Source organism: Alosa sapidissima, chromosome 11, assembly GCF_018492685.1.
Source record: "Alosa sapidissima isolate fAloSap1 chromosome 11, fAloSap1.pri, whole genome shotgun sequence".
NCBI classification, from domain to species: Eukaryota; Metazoa; Chordata; class Actinopteri; order Clupeiformes; family Clupeidae; genus Alosa; species Alosa sapidissima.
Genome location: NC_055967.1, coordinates 13,332,107 through 13,349,667, shown reverse-complemented (window position 1 = coordinate 13,349,667; position 17,561 = coordinate 13,332,107). Strand labels below are relative to the sequence as shown.

At 40.7% G+C, this 17,561-nt stretch overlaps 4 protein-coding genes across 7 annotated transcripts in view; 3 read left to right on the top strand and 1 right to left on the bottom strand.

Moving 5' to 3' along the window:
- tmem168b (transmembrane protein 168b) lies at positions 1–6,414 on the top strand. 2 transcript variants are annotated; one of them, XM_042109692.1, is made up of 5 exons: positions 1–1,869; positions 1,960–2,125; positions 2,241–2,383; positions 3,852–4,126; positions 4,896–6,414. In XM_042109692.1, the coding sequence occupies exons 1-5, from the start codon at positions 989–991 to the stop codon at positions 5,441–5,443; spliced, it is 2,013 nt and encodes a 670-aa protein (XP_041965626.1). In that variant the 5' UTR covers positions 1–988; the 3' UTR covers positions 5,444–6,414. The 2 variants fall into 2 exon arrangements, with proteins under 2 accessions (XP_041965626.1, XP_041965625.1); XM_042109691.1 differs by having other exon boundaries at positions 1–2,125.
- A 2,510-nt stretch (positions 6,415–8,924) lies between these two features.
- On the top strand, positions 8,925–12,527 carry LOC121724259 (kinesin-like protein KIN-14R). Its single transcript, XM_042110685.1, has 9 exons — positions 8,925–9,008; positions 9,223–9,386; positions 9,475–10,132; positions 10,304–10,446; positions 10,908–10,968; positions 11,064–11,272; positions 11,448–11,634; positions 11,925–12,020; positions 12,135–12,527. The coding sequence occupies exons 1-9, from the start codon at positions 8,973–8,975 to the stop codon at positions 12,282–12,284; spliced, it is 1,704 nt and encodes a 567-aa protein (XP_041966619.1). The 5' UTR covers positions 8,925–8,972; the 3' UTR covers positions 12,285–12,527.
- Positions 12,512–16,772, bottom strand: znf277 (zinc finger protein 277). Its single transcript, XM_042110686.1, has 12 exons — positions 16,648–16,772; positions 16,168–16,366; positions 15,948–16,036; positions 15,510–15,592; positions 15,294–15,385; positions 14,955–15,065; positions 14,729–14,861; positions 14,333–14,400; positions 14,114–14,210; positions 13,989–14,031; positions 13,672–13,846; positions 12,512–13,181 (listed from the first exon to the last, which is right to left on the bottom strand). Exons 1-12 carry the CDS (start codon positions 16,670–16,672, stop codon positions 12,995–12,997), a joined length of 1,302 nt encoding a protein of 433 aa, XP_041966620.1. The 5' UTR covers positions 16,673–16,772; the 3' UTR covers positions 12,512–12,994.
- A 14-nt stretch (positions 16,773–16,786) lies between these two features.
- Positions 16,787–17,561, top strand: part of dock4 (dedicator of cytokinesis 4) — a 33,025-nt gene continuing 32,250 nt past the window's right edge. For all 3 annotated transcript variants that reach the window (XM_042110682.1, XM_042110681.1, XM_042110680.1), the window contains exon 1: positions 16,787–16,990. In XM_042110682.1, coding sequence (XP_041966616.1) covers positions 16,954–16,990 — 37 coding nt within the window. In that variant the 5' untranslated portion in view covers positions 16,787–16,953. The remainder of the gene's footprint in view (positions 16,991–17,561) is intronic.

Genomic DNA, 17,561 nt, shown 5'->3' with positions numbered 1-17,561 from the left:
TCCGTGAACACCAATAGCTGTGTGAAGTGTGAAAATTCGGTTTGTTCGAAAAGACATGCCGTAGTTTACTTTGACAGAGACGGGGATAAAGTTTTGAACTCACTCAAAGCGGATAGATTTGCAACAGACCGAGTGATTTCTTGACACGCTGACTCTGCTACATTCTTTAAATTATCTCACTGAAATAATCTTGCTTGCGAGATTGCAAATCAATGACTGACATTTAAGTTTACACATTTTCTGATCTACTCGGTACTTGCAGTCTTTGACGTAAGGTGTCAAGCTAGCTAGCTAGCTAGCTTGCTTTATCAACTTATTTTAAAACGGTGACTGGGCTTTTTAAACAAGTGCCAGATTATATTACTTAGGGGTTATGTATGCATTGAGTAAATTATCAGTTTTCTGGGTCTTTTGTAACTCAGATTTTCCTATGGAAAATATATCTAGTGTTCACTACTGTTAGCTGTGCAACGTTATGTTATATTAGCATTTAACGTTAGCTGTCCCTAGCAAAGTTAGTCAACGTAGAAGTAAGTTAGTTTGCAAGTGACTTGTGATCTGTCATAAAAGTTATTGTTGGGTTGTCATTGAAGTAACTCATGGTAACTGACGTTACATTCACCTCGGCATCACGGTGATTGTCTCAAATTATTAACATGACTATATTTCTCGTGGCACTTGTCTGAAGTTTACATAATGTAGCTGAGTCCGACGAGAAGCTAGCTAGCTAGCTACCTCGCTGCTTATGTTTACATAAGGTTAAGATGGTTTGCTATTTAACTAAATGTCGTAGACAACTCTACCAAGATTCCATGGCCTTAGAATTGGTCTGTGTCTGAGTTGTTAGAAGTGTTTAAAATGAGATCGTATTTACAGCTGTGAGGGAATCTTTGGCAAGTGTTCTCACATTTATTTCAGGGGACAGTTACCCCAAAATACCTGAGTCCTATTCACATTATTCAGGGAGGTCGAGTGTTTTAGTGTCGAGATGTGCAGGTTACTGAAGTATTGCATTAGTCACTGTCTGTATGCAGCAGTGACTAGGTTCAAGGAAGTTGTTAAAGATGTTAGTATGTGGACTTCTGTACGCTGCCTGGGCTACCTATCCAATCTCAGTCTGTTTGTGGCTATATGTCTTGGGCTTTATGCTCGGTGGGAGAGGACTGCAGAATCAATTGTTCTGGTTATTTTGATTTTGGGGCTCTTTGTCCTTGGAATAGCAAGTATTTTTTATTATTATTTCAGTATGGAGGGTGTCAGTCTTAGCCTCTTCCATATCTGGTTTGGATTTCTGCTCGGCCTTCTGTGTTTTCTCAATAACCCTTCCCCTGAGATAGATGTTAAAGAGGAAGCCACCAATTACTTACTTGTGGCAAGTGTAGTCATATTTACTATGTGGGCACTTTTGGAAAGAATCTGTGGCAACACTAAACCCAATTTCATCTTCCTCACATCTTATGAAGTCCTGGAGCTGACTGGCTTCACTGTTGCCAGCACTATTCTGCTTATTGATAAATCTGCATGTGTTGGTGTTCTCTCGGTAGCACTGGGTGTGCTGCTTGTGGCGCTCCGGACAAAGTCTTTCCTGGCCCTCCCCAATACAATCTGTTTTGTGGCCATCAATGCAACTGTGTTTTTTAAATCCCTGAACATGTCCACCAATCCGTTTGCCTTGGCGTGCTTCTTTGTGCGTCTCGTCTGCCAGCCACTGCTGGACGTCTACTTCAGTGGCCAGTCTGCCATGGAGCGCTGGCAGCCACTGCTGCTGCGGGCAGGTCTGTGGCGCAGGCTCTCACTGCTGCCATTACTCGCCGTGGAGGTTGCATTCTTTGTGCTGGCTGCCGTTAAGCTCGGACACCTGGATCTGTGGTACCTGCTCATCCCTGGATTCTTTATATTTGGGCTGTTTTGGGTGATCTGCCACGTGGTGTTAATCGTCACACTCTGGGGATTCCATAGTAAGCTGAGCGACTGTCAGAGAGTGCTCTCAGGACAGAGGTCAGACATGAGCAGCCTGGACAGAGTCATGGCGTCGAAAGGGATGCGACACTTCTGCCTCATTTCACAGCGCTTGGTCATCTTCAGCGTTGTGTCCACTATTATCCTTGGGGCCCTCTCATGGCAGGTAAGCAATAATGTCAGATGCACTAAAGCTCACTGCTCTTACTATTTTAGGCGGAACACTGCATCAAATTATATCTGTTGAAGTATTTCATAATACTAATGCCTCTGTCCTGCAGCCATCCAACAGTCTCTACATTAGTCTGCTCTTGCTGGTTTTGCCTCTGGAGTCTTTGGCCCATGGTCTCTTTCATGAGCTTGGCAGCTGTCTTGGAGGGACTTCAGTGGGCTATGCTGTGGTCATCCCCACCAACTACTGCAGGTGGGACACATTGACATGTCTTGTTTTAGTTCTGTTGTGGATGTATTCCTGTCCCAGTGTTTGTGAAGCAGGCATTAGCAGGATGAGGCAGTACAGCTCTTAAGATGTCACTACCACTGCATGAGGCATAAATAAGCAGCTGGAACCAAGTACAAACTTGCATGCAGTGTGTGTGTGTGTGTGTGTGTGTGTGTGTGTGTGTGTGTGAGTGCTATAGATTTATTTGTTATTGATTGTGGACCTGGCAGTTTAGATAAATTTCACCCACATCCTATGAGACCGATGAAAGGCACAACTCTAAATAATGCATACCACGAGAACTTAAACAGTCTAATATGTCACTCACTCACTATTCAGAATTTATCCGGGAAAATGGGATCCTCGAATCGCTCAGAGACCCTTGTAATGTAACTGAATATCTTTATTCACCAAAGCCAAGCCTATGTGCACAAGGAATCTGACTTGGCACCATTGTTCACACTTACATCATGTAACAATAGTACTCATTCAATACTGCTATAAATAAATTTGACTCCAATTGACTTCACCATCAGAGCCAAAAGGGCATGAAAGATGAGTATAAGTTCTAGGTGAGTCGGAGTGAAACTTCTCCTTACCCATCCTTACGTAAATGCAATAGACACATGGGGAGAGGATGCTTTTGGAAAAAATAAACCATGAAAAAACGAACCACTTCACTGTTATGTTAGTATTTTGTTTGTTGCTTAAAAACGTTGTATATGATGGCCTTGAAGTCTTAAGTTAGCCTACTAAATTGGCTGGTAGCCTACCATAAAGTTTGTGCATGCTCTCTCTCTCTCCAATGCAAACCAGATTTGGGGTTCCATAGCCAAGTAATTCTGCTACATAACGTTGAAAACAGATAAATGTGTTTATTCGAAGCAATATATTTTTCTTCTTTAGCCTACATAATGCATAGGCTACACTTTGTAAACAATCAGCAGCTGTGACAGGCAGCGGCAGCATATATTCTGCGTCATATCTTGCATCTTGTGAACTCTACAAGCCCCCACCCCTCACTCGACAACCACACGGAGATTCTGTAATAGTTTTTATTAGTTTTTTATTTTACCTTGTCTACATTACACTTTACTCTCCTATTTGTCTATATTATTTATGCTGGTCTCTAGACCTTACTCTTGCACTGTTGAAATGAGGTGACCATGTATATAATGGCTGTAATTCCTGAACACTTTTGCAATTTTTGTTCAAACCCTTGGATTAGAGCTGAAAGTCTACACTTCAGGCACATGTTGAATGCTTTGTTTCAGATCCACTCTAGTGATGCAAAGTCACTAGAGTGATCTGTTTCAGATCCACTCTACTGATGCAAAATTACAAAAACTGTGTCCTAATATTTATGGACCCAACTGTGGTTTATAAGGCTGTCATGTTGTATTTAACTTTTGATGCCCTCTCCCTCATTCCCCCTCCCTCCATGCTGCAGTCCAGATGGCCAGCCCATTCTCCTGCCCCCTGACCAGGTGCAAGCGCTGAACCTGCGCTCCACGGCCATGCTAAACCACGCCCAGCGCTTCTTCTCCCACCACATGATCGACACGTTTGGCTGTGACTACTCCACCAGCGGCCTGACTCTGCAGGGCTTGCAGGCCAAGCTGTGTGCCTTCCTGGAGAGCACCACAGCTGACGGTCCACGCCACGACACATATGTGGTGTTCTACAGTGGACACACACACTACAGCGGAGACTGGGCCCTTGCAGGTACAGCATTCATAACTAAAAGAAATACAAATACTGCACTATACTGCATGTGCTCTTTTTATTTACATTTGGGACTGGCAAGTAGGGCTTTTTGAGACTGAACTAGTGACTCCAAGTAAATCAGTGACAGTACTGGCGTGTAATCCTCCTCAGGCCTCTTCTGTCAATGGTGTGTCCAAGTAAGTTGTGCTGACAAGTAACCAATAGTTTGCCACTATTGGTCTAAAATTGTTTTCATTTGTTCAGTTATACTCCATATATAATTTTATTAACTTTTCTTAATATTCATGACAAGTTAAATTTAAAGAGATGGTGGTCCAACGGCGGACCACAAGTGGCACGCCACCGGCGGCATACCTCCAACGGTCCGCTATCTGCCAATCTGATTTTGCTATCTGGGATGTGGCACCTTGAGATGAGTTAAGACCTGCAAGTGTACCTAAACAACTTGACTGAACAGGGAAGCTGATGAACTTCCTCATTAGCTTTCCTTAGCATTAGCATTTCCACTATCATATTCTTTTTGTAAATCTGCGTCATTCACTGCAAACACACACTATGCACTATGCACTGCCACCCCAGTTTAATTTTTCCACTTCACTCGATTCTTGATTGAGCTCTAATAAGAGGCTAATAGAAAATGGTAGATTAGTTAATATCAGATTAGTTAAAGGGATTACCTCAGCAGTCAGATTACAGCAGCTGTATGTGACTGGCATTGTTGACTGACATGAGTGTTTTGTGTTGTTGTTGTTGTCGTTGTGATCAGGGGGAGAGACCCTGCGGCTGGAGGAGATTCTGGCCTTCTGGAGAGAGAAGAACACGGGCAGCTGCTCTCGGCTAATCCTCGTCTTGGACACTGAGAACTCGTTACCGTGGGTGAAAGCGGCGCGCCGGGTGGAGGATGTCTACGTGGCGGTCCAGGGTGCAGAGCTCACCCACAGCTCGGACGTGGAGGTGCAGAACGCACCGCAGCTCGGGGACTTCACCGCCGAGTGGGTGGAGTTCAACTGTAACCCCGGCAGCGCCATCCGCTGGACAGAAAGGGGCCGCATAGTCAAGGCAGTCTACGGCCTCTCCAGAAACTGGGGGGACTACGAGCTTCACTTGCCCACTGGGAGTGATGTGGCCAACCACTGGAGAGTGAACTTCCCACGGCTCACCTACCCAGTGGTGCAGCTGGCCCATTGGTCAACCAGGCTGAATCTCTTCTGGATGTGCAACCTATTTCTGAAGTGTCTCAGGAAGATTAAACTCACCTGGTTTCCACCTGCTGTTCTGGACACTGGCCAAGGCTTCAAATTGGTTAAATCTTAGAGGAGGGTCTACATTTTTTTGACCATCAGCATTGCACATTGGATATAATTAAAAAAAGGATATTCATTTGATTATAATTGATTGTTATTATAATGTTTCTTTTTTATCAGATGATATACAATTTTATTTGAAAACAATTTTTACTGTGTTTTGTTCATAAATTGTTTTCTTAGCATTTGTTTCAATATTTGTGTTCACCCTTGACTCTTTTCACACTCCAGATCTCGGCTACAGCAAATGTGGCTTTGAACTGGAAAGGATTTGAATTCCAGTTATAGATCTCTCATAGTCCAAAAAGATGATGTCTATCCACAATATAATTACACTATTTGGAAAGTTGGAAAATGAAAGTTCAGAATGATTCACAGTCATTCACATACAAATGACAAATCACATTCAAAATAATATGCACTAAAATGTTGTTAAATTTTGTGTTTAAGATTTTTTATTTTGTGTACATATAGCCCACAGTTGATGACAAACGACTTTACTTTTGTTTATCCTGCTGTGTTATTATTGCTGTAACCGAAGGAGAAACTTGAAAGTGATTCTTGGATGAGATTAGGTTGGGTTGTGTTTCTGACACTTAACTAGAGCAAGATACTAACAGCACCAAGGTCATTGTTTCAATGAGGAAGTTTAATCTTACAGTAGCTTACAGTGCAACAAAATTCCACGCCATGTTTTTCCTGTTTGTCATTAATATTACATTTACCAGCTGCTTGGTTACACATGGTTACTGTACACGTTAGTGTGGAAGTCTGAATGTGAGACGCGTTACTGATGATTATAACTTAATACTGTGTGTGTTGTGTTTTGTCTGGAATCTGATGTAAAGAAGTTACTGCCATTCACAGTTATTGTAATGATCTCCTAAAGTGATCTACATTTAGATCTCTGCAGCTATGCACCAACTTCTGCCTGTCATTGAAGTGCCTTATAATATTAAAGCTTTAATTGTGCTACATCCATCAAGGATGCCCAGACTTTTTTATGTATTGCAGGAAAATACTTATGAAATGCTACATTTAGTTTGTTCAGATCCTCTTAGCGGCAAACACTGTTGCAGAGTAGGGAAGATGCTCCTCCTCTTATTGGAGCTGTGTTTGTTAGCCTGTGGTATCCATTTCATACTAGTCGCACTGTTCACAGGATCATCTGGACATGTCTATGACAATGCAGTATTAGCGAGCACTACCTTTTGCCTGTTCTTTTGATTGAATATATATATATAATTTCAAATTTTGGCTTTCTTTTTAGGGTCAGAGAAACAATCAGCACAGTCTTACTTGTGTCATGTTAAACCAGTAAACCTTGGATAGTTTAGTTAGGCCAACATCTGCGTTACTATGCACCTCCCCTACTTGTCCTGTTTTCACGAGGCATGTGCAGATCAGTTTACCAAGTCACCTGTAACATGCTTGTCACCCCACCGCCTTTTGTCTTCAGCTGTTAGAGTTAAATAGGCACAACAGACTGGACTGGGAGTGTAGAAGAGTGATGTGCAGACACCATCTACCTCTCAAGGACTGCCTGTGTGTCTTAACACTGCCCACCTACACTGTGGACTACTGTTAATCTACAATGGGTAGCGGGGCCTCTGTCAGTGATCCAAGTGGAGACGTAGCAGAAGAAGTTCTACTAGAACCGAAGAGAGAGGATGCTGCCCAGTCCACATCGTGTCCAGGAGGAGGAGGTGCGGGGCAGCCAAGAGACGGACAGGACGGTGCGCTTCCCCCTGAGAATCCTCCTGTGCTGAAAGAGAAGCATGTGGAATCTGCAGAGAGGAACACAGAGGATACAGAAGGCTCCCTCAAACAAATGCCCAAGTCTGAGACAAGCCCAGTACCTGCTGATGCACCCAAGGAGGACATGTGCAGTACTGAGTTCCAAGTAGGGCTTCATCTTCTTTCCAACATTGATTTTGTTTATCCTAAGGCTTCTCAGAAATGGATGATTTTACATACTACAGTTAAGATACCCTTGCTAGATATATGAATGTGTTTAACGTAACACTAGTAACACCCATGTCAATATTTCAGGAGAATCCACCTAGTGTTATGGTTGATGTAGATTCCAGCACTGCAAGTATGTCGGGAAGGGAGGAAAGTGAAGATCCTGAGGAGATTGAGAAGAGTTTCAAAACGTCTTATGTAATGTTCTGTGCTTTACTTTATCTACTTTGTTTCCATGTTCCATGCTGAGTTGTGGTGATAATAGCCGTAACCTAATACAATAATCCCAGTTGAACAAATGTAGGGGTATTGAGAAATGTTATTAAGAAGTGAAATGTGGCTTATGCATATAAGCAAACAGTTTTCGCCAGACGCAGGCATCACACAACATTTATTTTACTGTACGTTAATTTGCAACAGGCTTCATGGCAAAATGTGATTTGATGGACTTTCAATAGTTCTCTCGTGGTTATAGTAATAAGGTATTTCAAGTCAAGACCATATCATTTCATATCAGTCATCACACATTTTTGTTTAGTAGAAGGGTGTCATTTAAAAAAAAAAAATGTTGTATGTTAGGGGGTAGAACATTTCACCCTATAGTAGTAGTAGTTGGGCACTTGTATGGTGCAGAAGAAGCAAACATAATTATTATGTTTATTTATATATTTATTTATTTTAAACAATTACTGCTTTCTTGTCTTGTGCAAGGAATCAGTAGACAACGAGGAAGTTCCACTGGCTTTTGAGAGTTTTTTACACCGGAATGGCATCCTCTACAGCTGCCTTAGCCAACATGGCCACAGAATGTATGTTGATGAGTCAAAGGTAACAAGAAGAAAGGCTAAGATGTTTACTACAACTTGTCCCTAATGCAGATGGAATTGAACTAATTTGAACTGATTCTTAACATTTGCAAGTGCTAGTTCTAATTCTAGCCTGTAGTCTTTTTCTGCATTTATTGAAATTCTCTCATCTCGCCTTTTATCTCAGGGACTTGTTCCTTTTCCAACGGAGTGGTATGACCAAGGAAGATTTATACGTGGGGAAAAGGAGGTCATTATGTTATTATTGCCTTCTTTTATGTTGTGTGTATGTAGCACTTTTAAGTAGTCCTAAGTGATGTTTTTTTACAGGTAATGGATCAAGCTGAGGATCCCGTCAATAGCCACAATGTAAACAATACAACGTCTGTGGCTGATAATGACCGAGCTGGTGTGGTCTACATTCAGGGAAAGGGGACTGTCATGACATATATGTTTGAGGTTTCTCATACATTTTTGACACATTTTGGGCATTACCGGTAATCTGAAATCAAATATTTACTGCTAGTTATGTTCACAAAATAAATGTTATATTATATCAGCTTAACTTATGACTCTTATGGCCTACTTGTACCATTTGTGATCTTGTACCATCTGTTAACAACATATTTCTTATTTTTCCTCTCACTGAGGCAATGTGAAAACACACATCAGCCAATATGGATTCTGCTGGAATATTGTAGAATGCAGCACATCCTATAAATCAGCTTTGTGCCGTTGTCATTTCACTTGCTTGAACTGTCCGGGAACATGACGGTGACACTTTCTTTTCTAACTCAGGAAAAGGTGAACATCTGCAGATACTATGATATTCAGTCAGGACTGTGGCTCTTATTACCTCTACAGTGGGAGATGGACATTGATTTTGTCAAACAGAGTGTGAAAAGAATTATGGTAAAAGCTTGAAAATGTTACAAAATGCATACTGTTACTCTTGCAGAGCCATATAACTGTTAATTGCTTAATTAATTAATTTTCTTGATTTTTTCCCCCTTGACAGGATACTCTTCCTGGTCTGGTGGACAAGAAAGAGATAACAGCAGCACTCAGGCTGTGCAACTATGATCCTGATGAGGTCATGTCTGTCTACCTCACTATATTTGGTAACAGCCTTTTTCAGTCCTCCAGCAAAGCACAACATTTTTCAGAGCTGAATTCTTTCCGGTATGCAGAAACAAAAATTACCTCAAAGCAAAAATGTCAGTATTACTGGCCATACTGTTGTTGTAACTTGACTTTGTGCCTCTTCAAGGAGCCATTTGGAAAAGGACAGGATAATTGAAGACCTCAAACAAAAACTTTACACAAAAGAGAATGAGCTAGAGAAACTTTTCCAGAGGAACAGCTACTTAAATCGAGATTCCGAGTACCTTGCTAATATGGTCCACCAATTGAACCAGCGAGTAGCTGAACTTGAAGCTGACAAACAAGAGGCCAGTGAGAAAATCCGAGCCTTGTTGAACCGAAGGTCCACCGAAGTGCCAGCCAAGGTGCCCCCTAAACCCTCTGTAGATCTGGAGCACCTTCGACAAGTCAGCCGTTTGACTCACGAGTTGAACGTCTCCAACAAGCATCTGAGCTCCACTGTGCGTCACATGTTGGTGGATTTGCAGAATCATTTCAAGCAGTTGAGGGAGCTGGTGGAGAAAATGACTGAAGCAGAGCAGCACAGGGTTAAGGAGCAAGAGGAGCTTCGCTCCCTTTACATGAAAGAGGCCCTGGAGAGAAAAACTTTGTACAATAAACTTCTAGAGCTTCAAGGGAACATCCGGGTATTCTGCAGATGTCGAGGTAATGCTACAGCAAACTCCTGTGTGGAGGTGCCATCTGAACAGGAGATTGCAGTCATTCAGAAAGGAGGCAAGAAGAAATTTAACTTTGATAGGGTCTATTCACCAAACTCTACTCAGGTCAGTTGACAATATAGAAAAGGAAAATATGAAGGTTTTTATGCTTTAGCAATATATTTTAACATTGCTTATTTAACATGGATATTGTATATATATTTTCATGAACTAAATATCCTTACATTCTTTACGATGGGAGTGTGGAAGTACTTGACTGAAGGTGTTTACTTACAGGAACAAGTATTTGAGGGCACCCTACCCATCATAACTTCTTGTGTTGACGGATATAATGTATGCATCCTAGCCTATGGCCAGACAGGCTCTGGGAAGACATACACAATGATGGGACCTAAAAACAGTCCAGGAGTTAATATAAGGTAGCGTACATTTGTGTTCTTCAGCCTTACGTAGGGTTAGCAACCTGTTATTCTAGGTGTATGTTGTTTACTGTATGTGGGGTCCATGTTAGAATAGTTCTCCCTGTTTAATATTGAAGTCTAATGATGAGACTAATTGTTTGTCATTTGAACAGGACACTTGAACGCTGTGCATCAATATGTGATTAGCATACTTAGGTGTCAAAGTCACAGCTCAGGTTACTTGTAGTTCAGGTTTCCTCTGTTATTTATGTGGTGTGTTAAAATCCCTGTGGCTTAAACAGCTATGTCCCCAAGGGCTATCATCTGTGTGACATCTTGTTAACAATTTTTATCTTTGGGGACAGTGGCAAAATAGCATCGATTTTGCTTGTGGTTCTGTATTGTACAATATGTATGTAAGCAGTGTGACAACATTTTTGTTATGTTACATACGATTGTTTACATACTGAATCTTTCAGGTCTGTCAGAGAGTTGCTGTCTATATGCAAAAACAGAGAAAATGTAACATATACTCTAAAGGTGGGTGTCTTTTAAGGTACAAATGGTTATTGGAAATAAGATTCAGAAAGAATTAATTTAGAAATCTTCATATTAATAGTCAAATCCATGTTTAGGTATCCATGTTAGAGATCTACAATGACAGCCTGAATGACCTTCTGGCAAAGGACCCAAGTAATCATCTGGACATTCGTACCCAAGGAAAATCTGTCACTGTTCCAGGTTTGACACAAGTTGAAGTTAAGACTGAGGATGACATATTGCATGTCATGGAGATGGGTGAAAAGAACAGAAAGATAGCATCTACCAAAATGAATATTGAGAGGTACTTTGAGATCTTGCATTTAACTGTTACATAAATATTTATAGACTCAAATGTATTTATTTACTGTATGTATTATGCTGTTGCTGACATGATTATTGTAAAACACATATTTATTGTAATTTCCTGGTTCTTGTACTGTCCCTGTGTTCACCGTCCCTTTAATTCTGTTGTTCAGCTCTCGCTCTCACCTCATCCTCACCTTGACCGTGCTTGGGGCAGACAGCATCTCTGGGGTCATCTCTCAAGGGACACTGACCCTGTGTGACTTGGCTGGTTCTGAGCGCATCTCCAAGACCGAGGCCAAAGGGCAGCGCCTAGTGGAGGCAGCAGCCATCAACAAGTCCCTCACAGCATTAGGACAGGTACACACACATAGGACACTCCACCATAACCACATACACTCATGTGCTGGATCTACGGTTTTACTGATTTATCACCTGCGTTTGTGTAAACATCTGTCTCTAATATTTTTAACTATTAAAGAATTCCTCTTGAGAATGTTTTCTGCGATGGTTCACTAAATGGTAACCTACTGCAGTGAGATTGCCTTGAATACATTTTCACTTTGAAACTGGTAGATGGCACTGTGGTGTTAAGATCCAGTTGTTTTCATGTGAGGTAATAGTGCAACATGGTGTTCTTTGTCCATTAGGTTTTCAGTGCACTGAAATGCAATGCCATTCATGTGCCTTTCCGAAATTCAAAACTCACACATCTGCTTCAGCCATGCCTTTGTGGAGATGCCAAGGTAAGAAACCGGATACAACCTTACAAGCATGCATTCCAGACACAATAGTTTGTTGATTTTATAACACAGAATTTTGTATTATCTTTCTCTGTCTTTTGTGTGTGTGTATCTCAGGCTTGTGTGTTTGTGAACGTAAGTCCAGATGCACGAAACATGGTTGAAACTCTTAGTACGCTCCAGTTTGGCTCTTCAATACGTCAGGTGGCACTGGGAAAAGCTACGCAGCATGTCACTTCAACACCAAACACCAAGCAAGACAAATAACCCCATTACAGACCTATGTACAGCACGTGCTCTTTTAAAAACATAAGTCCATAAATCTTACTGGACCAGTTATAGAGTGTTTTTGGAAATAATGCATCAATTTAGATGTAATCTAGCACTATCACAACAATCATGCTGTTTTGGATTCATTTGTATTCTTATTGTGCTTAGAAACATACGCCCAAACACATTCCTGGAGTAAATCCCAATAAATACTTCATACTCAATGAGCATTTAAAATGAAATTCCTGTATTTTATAGTTGTTTTGTTCGAAACTTACATATTCACAATGATATTAATCAAGGGTATCTTCTAACGACTAAAATATGTATTGGGCGTGTTCAAAAATAGAAAACTGCCATGTGATTTGTGGTGTTGCCTCCATATGGCAAAGTTGCTGAGTAAGATCCATCTGTGCTCTCAATACAGACAGTGTAATAAAGTGCCTATAAAACACACACATATATGCAATGTGACTTCACAAACATTTTGTTTTCTGGACATTGCTGTGGCAACATCACATGAAAAACATTTGGAAAAGTCATGCATGGGGAGATTGGGAAATGTACTGAAACCTATTCAGACACTTTGGTGTTAAATATTTACAACATCCTCAGTATTTTTGCAAAAATGCAATAGAACATATAACATATGAAACAGATTTTAAGAGGTAGAGCCCTCTTTTGAGACCAGGTCAGTGGCCTAAGGCCTAACAGGGACCATTCCTATCTTTCAGCAAGTGTTTCAGCACACTGCTTTGTTTCAAGGTCTCCAAGTTGGAAATATCTTCAGCTATAACCGGGATGCCCCCTCTATGACCTGCTTCCTCCGATTCATCCTCACTGTCGGTTAAGGCACAGAGAAGAGCATCATTCTCATAGGTGGGGAAGTAATACCTGGAGAATCAAAAAACGTGTCCACATTAGTCATTTCATCAGAACTACCCTTTGACCTTAAAGATTCTCACAGTACCGGTACATTCATTCTAACCTATATTGAGACTACTTCCACATTGATACTATTGTGCTATTTTCACCAAGTCTATCACCAGTTTCATATGATATCCAATGTAATTGGTTCTTCACAATAACAAGCAGTGTTTCTTCATCTATAGATATGTTAGTTTTGGATAAGGAAGGCACAGGGTGTCTATCAAGACATTCATTACTCTTACTGCATAAAATTCATTTTTATCATAAAAAAAGGAAGATGCGTGGAGCTGCTATATAGTTGAGACACCTGCATAAGCTAATGCACCCAACGCACACAATACAGAAATGACTGACTTTTGTGTGACTGACTTGTTTGGTTCTTAAAATCATATTTAGGGTTTAAGAGTAGATTTATACGTTCATGAAATGTAGTCCTATGTGCTAGTTAACTCACTGAGGTTGATCCCAAGTGGACCTCTCTGGGAGGGCCATGATATGACCAGCATCTGCTATGTGGAGAAGAACATCAGCTTTGGAGCTACATTTCTCCTGACAGGCATAGCATCGGCACTGATGGATTTCACGGCGGATGAAGTTGACCAGTTTTACCTGCTGGTAAAATGTCAAATCTGTGGAGGACACAGAAACAGTACATTTTCAGACAAGGACGTAATGGTTTAATAAATGTAGTTGTTAGGTCCAAATGAGAGAGCCACCAGGTCCTAAAAAAGGTATGAAGTCTGCCGGACAGTTCTATCAAATTATACTTACTGAGTTGCATTTTAAGTTGATGCAGATTGAATCCATGTGCTTCCTGGAAATAAAAGTAAAAATATAAACAAGAGTAAACCAACAATGTTATATCACTATATCTGAAGCCTGGGGTTGTAGTTCACCTGCATGTGTGTGTAGGTCTTCTCCATGGTTTCTGACTGCTGCTCACAGAATAGACACACGGCACAAACTGGATGAGCCTGCCAGTCCGACCAGTCACTGCAAAAAAGGGAAACAACCTTAAACAACCTCACTGCTATAAGTTTGCCATAAGCTAGGAATACACAAGAGAAAACTTAAGTGAGAGCTAGACTTGAGTAGACTTAAGTCACCCTGCTTACTCGTCATTTTCTGCTAAGATTTCACGGTCATCTTCAGACTGTACTTCCTCCCATGTTTTTCCAAGTTCCTGGACAGAAAAAATAAACAAAGTTAGGCAAAGGGTAAATGGCAGATTTACTTAAACTGTTACTATTATACATGTATACACATTATACATCTGTAAGACAACGCATGCAAAACAGTACAGAAGAGATATTTGCCTTGTGTGTGTTTATAGATCTGATACTTTTAAAGTTATGCACACACTAATGAGGCTTTTAAAATATGACTAATACATGTATAATGTATTAACTATACTACAAAACAACAGTTTCTGCTCTGATGGAATCTGACTGAAAGCTCCCTTCAATATCATGAATAGCTTCATTTCGAAATGAATGATTGCAAATACATGCCAGGTAATTGATGATGTAGAATCGGTCATAGTCGTTATTGCTTGCATTAATCCTGCGGTGTTGTTTCTTCCTCATGTGGTCTTTCAAGGTGGTCTTGTCTCGAAAGGTTTTCTCACAGTACAGACACTGCAAACTGAAAAGACATGCGAGTTCAGATAAGCCTCTTTCCTCCCATTAAGTTTAGTCAAAGGTTGGTAGAGCTGGATTGAGCAGACAAGACGCTCACTTGTCAAGTTTCCTTTCCAACGTGTCAAGGAGCTCTGTGCAGTACACAATGTTGTCAGGCAAGCCCACACTGAAAGAGTGCTCTTTGGCCATGTGGTTGAGCAGAGTGGACCTACAATGGGGATGATATATGTTAAGTATACAACTTTTTTACAGGTCAATGTTAATTACACACACATACTGTACAGAGTCTATGTGGCAAATTAAAGAAGCTGAACCTTAAGCAATGAGTGGCTACTTTTGCTGTCTACTGTAGCCTCCCAACAAAAAATCTGTAGACATTCCAGTCATAAGTTAAACCAATCAATTTCAATAAAAACATTATTTTTATTATGCCCACCTATTTCCTGTGAATTCTTCACTGCAGAACATGCAGACACGATGAAAGTTACAATCATCTCTTTCCTTCTGCTGCTGTTCAAGCACCTCCTCCTGAGAAAAAAAATCAATATATGACATGATCTTAAAGCATTTTATTAATAGGTGAGTGGAACTTAAATGCAAATATAAATAATGTAAAACAACTGGTAGCCTAATATAATAAGAGCATACGGACCAGCCGTCTTTGCTGAAGCTGCTCCCTGAGAATTCTATCCTCTGGCAGAGCATCACAAAGGAGGTAGTATTCTTCCTGTTGGTCTAAAATAATAACAACAAACACCCATATTGTTATTCAGCTCTGTATCAACTGTTTAGATTATTTATTAATGTATGACAAGTTATATTCAACTGAACATTTAGGATACTTCATTGGGATGTCAAATTATATTAAATACAGGGCACATTGTGGTGTTCATGCTGTGCAACACTGGACTCAAACTTATGTCAAACATTTACAATACTAAGTGAAAAGTCTAAAAGAATGTTTAGATTGCATGCATTTATTGAAGTGGGAATGAACATACTACGGTATTTGTAGCAGTAGCCTATGAGTTCTAGTTATTTCATGTGATGCTCAGCCAACAAGCATGTGAGTCAAAACAGGCTTACATACCTACAGGACCCGTGGAATTGGTCTTGATCACACTACAAAAATCTGTAATGGGACTCTCTGAAAATCGTTTCCTCCAGTAAAGCATATAGCTATTAAAACACAAAGACAAAGCACATTTAAAGGGTCATATTGATCCCAATGGTATCAATGGACATCGTATTGATACTGAAGTAGGCCTATTCACCGAGGTACTTCTGGTTAAACTGAAGTGTAGGCCTACCGTGAGAAGTCTGCAATGAGTCTAACATCAGCTATTACAACTTTATGTTCGAGGACGAGATGTTTAAGAAGTGCATTCTTCTCTGATAATGGTGAAGACTCTGAGCAAATTAAACAGGTGACCATTTTATTAGCGTCGTAAGAGCTGGAGGCGAGCTGCTCAGGAAAGGACAGAGGCTCCAGAATACAATCCAGATGACCTGAAGGGAGCAAAATGTGACTATTACTTTTAACATGTAACAAAGTGTATCCTCTCCTGTCAGACACCCAGCCATGCACTGTACGGTTGTAGGAATGCTTAGCCTATGGTTTCCCAAGTAACAAAGTCGAAAATAATGACCATGGTCACAGCCTTAGTCTATATCAATAAGATTGGATCCCCAAACAAAACTCACAGACACCAAAACGTTAGCCATTGTAATGTACAAAGCTGATCTTCGTTGAATCTTATGTAGAGCCTTGACTTAATTAGTTAGCTTACCTGCCTGACTCCCAGAGGCAGCCATGTCTGCAGCAGTAACACACACGTGACTCGTTATTGTCCAATCATAAACTGTGTTTTTACCAGGTTGTGGGATTTGCAGTGTTTTGCACTGACTGTACTTCATCTCCCACAATCCTCGCGCACGCAGGGTAGGGAACACACTGCACTGTAGTTTACACCTCTCGGTATTTGCATTCAGGACAATACAGTAGACGATGCTGCGATTGTAAAATGGACTAACCTCATGCATTTGAGGAACTCTACATGGCATGATATTTCCCAGCCTATTCATTTCGCTTCAAAATGTGGGTGCCCACCGAGCAAGAGAAATATGGCGTTGGTAGGTTTATTTTTCATTTCGGCTATTTCCGAAAATTAATATGATTACCCAATTAGTCTATCTTAATTGGTTGTCTACTCTGTTGGTGACTGTAGAATTAATCACACCAGGTGGATTAGGCTAGTGTAATTGATTGGTGGTAGGCTATTGCAGCTGGTCAGGTTGAGTACAGTCTTTATTAGGTAACAGTCATCGACAGTTTTAAGACGTATCACCAAATAAACAATACAACCTTCCGATTTCGAAGGGTAGCCTATGCTACAGATGATATGTGGGCTAGCCAAATGGGATGTTTTCTGTTTAGTCTACCATTTTCACCCTGGTAGACTATTGTAACACTGTAATCTTTGTGCTTCGATGCAGAATATTTTAATTTATTTAGAAATAGGCTACTCTTAAGTAGCCTTTAAATTGTCAACATGTGACCAGGGACCCTTTGTTCAAGCCTAATTGCAGGGCACATTCGAAATCAATAAATAAATGAAAGGTGTCATGTATTGCTGGGGGGGGGGGATTAAGCATAGGCCTTTTTTCTTTTCAAGTTATGATTCATTGGAAATTGTCGTTATAT